A 7791-nucleotide genomic window follows, 5' to 3' on the forward strand; every position below is an offset into this window, starting at 1 on the left:
GCCCCTGGCTGTTATTTTTAAACCGGCGCCATCTCTCATTATTCATTGTCAATTAATAATCTTGTTATTGTTTTTTTTCTTCATCTATTTCATCTTTTTTCTCGGATTCAGTGAATAATGAGTTTCTATTTTTTACATTCTTTAACGGGGAACAGAGTATTTGTTTTATTTTCAACTACAATGAATCACGTGACATGCAAATATTTGCGACTTAAATTTTCGAGTTAAATGCTAGTTTCCAAGCCACGTAGAGAATAAAAGGATCTGGCATTGTGGAATCATTATATATTTCAAAACATCGGCGCTCTCCAGCGTTTTATTGTCTTAAATCAGCTTAATACTGCCCATCTGCAGATGATGAAAATCAAATGTTCTCAACACCTCATACTTTAGAAAATAGGACTCAGAATTGTATAAATTTTCACAATAAAATTGATAAAATAATTGTTTTATGTACAATATGAGTGACAAAACATGTTATATTTATCGTCATAGTGTTACACCTTTAGTAACATAGTAACATTCGTATGTGACATTGTTACATTTATGACACTATAATTATAAATGTAGAAAAGGTTAGGAGTTTTTTTTCCCCCTTCTTTGGTTTTATCCAAAAAGACTAACCAGGTTTTTAAATTTGCTAATTCTTTTATATTTTCGGGCAAAATAATAAACTTTTTTGTTTGAAAATGAAAGCGTTAAAATTAAAAACAACCCAAATTTTTGAACAGTTAAAAAGAATATTTTTGGGGGGTTTAAAAGGGTTATGATACGGGTTTAAGTGGCCATTTTTCTAAAGGGCTCTTTTAAAATTTTAACCGCCCCCTTTAAAATTCAATAACTAAACTTTTTAAAATTTTTAACCATTTTTGTTAAATTCGGTTGCTAAAATTTAAACTCAAATTTTTAAAAGTAAATTTTAAACCCAGCTGATGCGCTGTTAATTTAAATGAGGATTAAACCCAAACCGTTAAAAATTTAAAACAGGGGGGGTTTCATAAAAATTAAATTCTGAAATACATTTTGAAAGTGAAATCTTTTTTAGGGTTAAACCAAAATCGAAATTTAAATAAAAACATATCCCAAAAAAATCAAAAAAGGATATAATGAAAATACAAATTTAAATTCCTTATACATGTGCCGCAATCGAGATTTCTTCTAAATTATATGACATTGTTAATTTTTTTAATGTATTTCAACATTTAGAAAGATCTACCATAAATTATTTGTTTTTGTTCAGGTTTAAAACACATTATGATACATAAATGAATACAGTAAGGTATTATAATTTAGGTGTCTTAGTGTGGATGTTATTCTGTAACCATATTGCATTACTGTACAGTTTCCTTACTAGTAGTGTTAATGGGCCTTCTGAGATATCGTAAAATAACCAATCCAAGCAAAAATTCTAATGATAATTGGTTACGATTATTTATAAATCTATTCTTCATACATATTTATTTTTGCTTCTGACACTGAGTTTAAATTACATTATATATATTTCCTCAATCAACTCACATGTCAAATGATCACACATCAAAGTGCAATGTTTATTATTGTAAAAGAGGTTATGCTGACGTCATTTGGTTTATTTACGTCATGCCTGATGTCATATGGGTGTAAGCATCCCATTTTTATGCCGTGCACATATCGTTTAATGCACGAATAATGTAAAAAAGTGTCAGAATTTGAGTTTAACACATCAAAATTTCCATTACCAATTCCTCAAGAAGAAGAGTTTTGTTAATATTAAAATTTGTTGCTCTTTTCTTTAAACAAGATTATTTTTAGACAAGATATTTGACTTTAGTGTTTCAGACGCCATTTTGCAAACAACAGAATGGGGATTTCTGGGATTGAATCAACCTGTTAACCGCTGGTTAAAATTTAACAGGGGTGTTAATTAACACTCCTAACACTCCTGTTAAAAAGTTTTGAGCAACAAGTTTTTAACCGACTGTTAAGTCGGTTAGCTATTTTAATGAACTGTTAATTTAACGGACGGTTTAATTTAACAGAGCTTTGAGAAACTGGCCCCAGAAAGAAATCTTTCGATAAAAACATTTTCGTAAGATTAATAACGCATACAGATACTTTTTAATAAATAAATATTGCTTGGTAGCTCATTTTTAGTAAATGAAATGAATTGTTTCTTTCTACTTATTTCCCGGAGTGGTTCGCATATTAATTTTCAACTTGGTACACATTTTCAGTAGACTCAGCAGATGGATGAAAACTGTTTAACTCATAAACTACTGTACAAAGAGTATTTCCTGGCAGAGTAATTATTTCCAATCATGAAACATTTTGTGAGACTGAACATTCATAAACTGCTTCTTCGAAGGGAAAAATTGACATTATACAGTGTATATAAGGTTTGCATACCTTATTTCTGGAAAAGATCAAATGTTTACCAAAATTAAAGGCTGTATTCTGCACCCTGTTATTATCAGGTCAGACATGATAATAATAACATACAATAATTTCTTACATTATAATTGAAATCTACGACAGTTTGATTACCAGAAGTATAACCGATAGCTGTATATCTTTTTTAATTATATATATTTTATACATAGCATAATAATTAAATTATTGCATTTTTATCTAAAGAATAAGTGTTTGATTATTAATGAAGAGACAGCCAAATTGCAGATCATTGATGAACGCGACCCCAACTTTATCGGGAAATTTTAAAAAAAAAAGTTCTGTACTAGATTCTTGTACCGGACAACCTTGACTAGATATTTTGCTGTTCTTGCAAATTTAAGTTGACCGCTGATTAGAGAAAGAAAACCCGTCTGTATCATTATTTTAAGCTACACTCGCTAATTAGGTTAGCAGAATGAGGATGTATGACAAAGTGCTACTTTCTAGTAATTTACGAAGGTCAATAAGTTTGGGGACATACTTTGACTTAAGATTGATATCAAGACGGTCAATTCATTTGTTGTTTTTATTTCGTTTGCACAAAGGTAGTAGAAAATTACTAACATTTAATTCTGTCTATATAAGGATTTATGCAATAGTTTTTATTATATTCCAAACAGGAATATCTAAATGTTATTTCAGAACATTCTCTACAACGCGTTAAGAGACACAAACGTGTATTAAACCACCGTAACCTATGAGAGACAGGTTTATCATTTAGAGAAAAAAAATCTGTTGGAGTTCTGTCCCAAAATCTTCTTTCGGCTATATTGTGCAAGTCACTAAAATTATTATCCTCTTGAATTATTATTCATTTTAAATTAGAATGTGAAAGTTTAAGTTTTTTGTGGCTGATAAGATGCATGAACAAAATGTTTTTGATAACCTTTCCAGCAAATGCGATTATTTACATCTGAATAATATATTTCTTTTCAAAATTTATCATTTATATATGTTAGTAAAAAGCCTACTTTGAATGAGTGTAAGTGTACAATATGTTCATCTGTTGCTGTCATATTTTGAAGTATACGTAAGGTAAAACTTTGAAATATTGATCAAATACGATCAACAGCAAAGGAGAAAGTGCACTATCTAACGAGCTCATATCTTTCACCTAGATTTATTTGATGGTTTAAGCTTTAAAGTTAAACGACTTCAAGTGATAAGATAAATAAAACTTCATCATATTGTTTTATTTTTGTACAAATTCTATAAAATGATCTCAAAAGAGAAACAAATTATAAACCTTTAACAATTGTTGTTTGAAATCATTGTGGATAAATCGATAAACATATGAAATATGTCAAATATCTGAATAACGAAAAATGTTATTACTTTCCAAAAAGACCAGTAGATGCACAACTTCCAAGAATTTGCAATATTTGTTTAACAGTTTCTGAGGTTTCACGAAAAAGACTTTGTTTGACAATCCACGAAATATGTAACCAGTCGGAGAATGGTAGATCACAGAACGACGGGGACCCTTTTGGAGGTGTGCTGTAGCAGTATGAATGTGTCTGAAAAGCGAACTTTTGGATCCCTTGACATGTCATATTGTCTCTTGATAAAAGCGGAACCAGTTGTTTCTGAAGATATAAGGATTTCAATTTATTTGAGAGATGAGATGTGACAGATATATAAACAATGAACTGTAAAGAAAATGAGCAGTAAGCCGTTGTTTGTTCTTCCATAACATGAACAAGCGCAAAACAAATAATATGAAACATGAACAAAAATATACCAGGTGTGTTGTTGATTTGATCAAATATTTGTTTAATATTTACACACTTGATGACCGACATTCACATAAAAACACAATTCGCCAAATGTCTTTTACCCCACTTTTTTAGATGAAACATTTCATGAAATAATTTTGCTGTAAACGAATATTACTATGCTCGAAGAAAATAAAAATGTATCGTTTGGTCTTTTCTTAATAATGCTAGATATGCCTTAGTTAAAATTATGAAATAAAAACCTGAAGGCACGCTCTTGTTTCGTCTATCCAACGCTTTCCGAGGTCGGAAAAATCAGGTCGATTTTTGCCAAAGTCATTGCAAATGGTATCTCCAAAACCTATGGCGTAAGAATCATTGGCCGCCTCACACGGAAACCGTTTCTAAAAATAATAACACTTTTATCAAAACGAAAAGCTTTGACGTCATAGGAGTAGGACCAAAAATGAGAAAACAAATAATTGGGTTGCTTTTCAAAGTACAGCTGTACTACTTGTATAAAGTTCGAATGATTTAATGCATGATAACAACTTTTATCATATTATCCATGGCATTCCGGAAAGATATATTTAGATGAAAAAACGTTATCTGATTGGAATTTCAAATGTAACAAGTAATCTAAGACGGTATTACGTTTCGTATTTCAATAATCTTTGTAACCATTATTTATGAAAATTCACCTAAAAAAGAAGATCGTTATATTAAAACATGTGACAGATTTCAGTTTCTCTTGTTGGACGTTGATATGTTTACTCATTATTTTCTTACATACTTCCCTAAAAATTATGATACTTGTGTGTTCAATCATAATGACCTGTTGTGGCATGGCCTAGTTGCTATGGTGCCGGATTATTAGTGATTTAAGGATCACTCGCCGTGTGATTTCAAATCCCATTAGAGACAAGCCGTTGTTACGTGAACAAAGAAACTTTATACGGATTGTTGGTTTCAGGAATTGATTCGAAAGTGGTACAATAAGCTTATAGCTTCCAAAACAATCGAACTAAAATAAATTCTTATAAAGTAATCATAATATCTTTTATTATTTTCATATTATTTTCTTCGGCATTAAATAATCACTACTACCCGCCAAACAAAGTCTCTACACGTGAATCAGATTTACAGTTATTGGGAATGGTATTTTTCGATTTAACATTAAGGCGATTACTTATTATAAAAAAAATCCTGTATATAAGTGTACACAATATAATTTGTTAAAATGCAGACATGCATATAATTCAAAATAGAAATGAATAATTGTAATGAATTTATTCAATTTAATAATATATCATTAACGTTCTAATCTACCATTTCCAAAGAATTGATGTTTATCTACCGTGCAATAGTAAGATATTTCAGTACTTCGTACAATTTACTTCTTTAATTTAACATCTTGTCAGACAAAACACGCAATTGCATTAAGAACATATACATGTTTGCATATATTGCAAATAGAGACCCATCCAGTAAACTTAATAATATATGTATATGCTAGTCAATAAATGTCAATTATATAAAGTACTTACACTTCAAATATTAAAAATGTTGTTGATGTTAAAACTGTATATAAAATAGTTGAAGGAAAATATTCATTTGGTTTATATGATCTGCTCAATATCAAGTGACATTATAAAACGGTTATCAAATATCACAGAAATTAAAGTCATACATTATTAACGGCACATAAAATCTAGGAAAGTAAAATGTTGTGTTATGTGGCTGCAAAACGAAACAGAGTGTTTACTGAATCCAGAGACTGAAGCATTACTTATAGACACTGACGAAATATCATTTTCTCATGTATCGAAATACCACTAATAATATAAAATATCTTACTTTTCTTAAAAGACATTTTGGTAATGGAACATTTTTTGTGAGTAAGGTTCCATTTTAATGATGCTTATTTTTGTTGATTGCAAGATTGGGATTTTGAAGGTATAGGATATACAGAACAAGTTAAGTTGTTACTTTAAATGGTGAACAAGTATAAAACAAGTATAATAGAAAATATCATAATTTTTCTAAAAAGACTTTTTGTTACTGGAACAAGTTCCATTCTATAGATACTTATTTTGGATGATGACAAGAGTAGGATTTTGCCGGAATATGATATATAGAGCATATATGGTTGTAATTTTAAGGGCTCAAACAAGTCTGGAGAATACGGATGTTATTGAGGACAATCACTCATTCCTGTCGGATAAGCATCATTAACAGTATACAGTAGCTCCTTTGTGTGCAGGGGTTATTTCATGCAACAAATACAGGCCTTTTATGCCGAACTTTATTGAAGTGTTTTTTTTTCTTCTTTATTTTTTCTTAACAAGACATCTCTTTAATACTTGAATGTGACTAAATGATCTTTAGAAATAGCTATTTGGACAACAGTTCCATGGGTATTAAAAAGTAACATACATAAGTTTCTTGACACTAGCCTATCGCTTGGCAATGCATGATCTACAATTTTTGGGGATCCAAATCATGCAAAGCTGGCATCTTTGCCAATGATAACCTTAACGATTTTTGGCAGTAACTATGGAGCATTTTCTACCAGTCTTACAGGCATCTTTAATTGAATAGTGCCCATTTTTAATATATCCAACTATCTTAACACAATTGAATTAAATACTTCATTGCTGCTGCTATAAATACCGGTATTATAAATGTCATTATAAACATTCAAAGCAGATATTCCTAGCTTTGCTCTGCCTGAACTTTAATGTAAATCCGTACTTCAGCATTTGTACTGAGCGTTTATCAGCAATATTTTACATGCATGACGTTACTCGTGTAAAGTTTTTCTTAATGTGAATACAATTCTTAATCGGTTGAAGCATAGCATGGTCTACCTGTTGGGAAGTGTGAACTTTGTGTGTGATCCGACATTGCTAAAATTTATATGGCAGAAATTAAGAAGATGTAAAACAAATTAGTATTATTCATCATATAAATGATCATATTAAATTACATAGAACTTTGTCAACATTTTTTTCAAGCAATAGAAAAAGAGAAAATCCAAATGATACATTTCTATTGTTTTAATCAAATTTTAAAATACTTTGAGAAAATGTTCCCATTGTAGACAAATCCACTTAGAAAATAAATTCATTCGAAATTCTTACCACAAGACACTGTTTGTACCAAGAACAATCAGTACCAGGCGGGTTGTAACACCACTGGTCCACGTCAGAACTTGCTGCTCCGGCTGGTTGGAAAACGAGGAATATCAAAATACCAATCACCATGTTAAAAGGCGTAATGACATTGATGTACAAAAGTCATAGCCTAAATCTCTGACCTTATAACTTCGTGCAGAATGTTTCTTTATTAAGAACAATTTCAAAATGTTCTATTTAATAAGCTGATAAAGAAAGGATCACAATTTGTCTGTTTATTAACATATTAACCCTATGTTAGATGTAAGATAAAACTCAGTAGAGTAACCACTATTTACTACATAAAATTAAGAAAACATTTAATTTACGACCAGTAATGAAAACATGTTTGTTCGATGTGCCAACGCACGAATATCGGGCTATTGAATAAATGTTGATGTTTCTTTATATTAAACCCGAACTAATTAGAGTGCAAGAAGTTTAGTAGCAATATTATCATTTTCTTGAGA

General features: G+C 30.3%; 1 protein-coding gene across 1 annotated transcript; it reads right to left on the bottom strand.

The window, feature by feature from the left end:
- Positions 1–3608: 3608 nt before the first annotated feature.
- Positions 3609–7493, bottom strand: LOC132713008 (uncharacterized). The gene is made up of 3 exons (XM_060695446.1): positions 7289–7493; positions 4409–4549; positions 3609–4016 (listed from the first exon to the last, which is right to left on the bottom strand). Exons 1-3 carry the CDS (start codon positions 7409–7411, stop codon positions 3762–3764), a joined length of 519 nt encoding a protein of 172 aa, XP_060551429.1. The 5' UTR covers positions 7412–7493; the 3' UTR covers positions 3609–3761.
- Positions 7494–7791: the final 298 nt, after the last annotated feature.

The sequence above is a fragment of the Ruditapes philippinarum genome, unplaced genomic scaffold, assembly GCF_026571515.1.
Source record: "Ruditapes philippinarum isolate M1 unplaced genomic scaffold, ASM2657151v2 ctg2929_1_1_1_1, whole genome shotgun sequence".
NCBI lineage: Eukaryota > Metazoa > Mollusca > Bivalvia > Venerida > Veneridae > Ruditapes > Ruditapes philippinarum.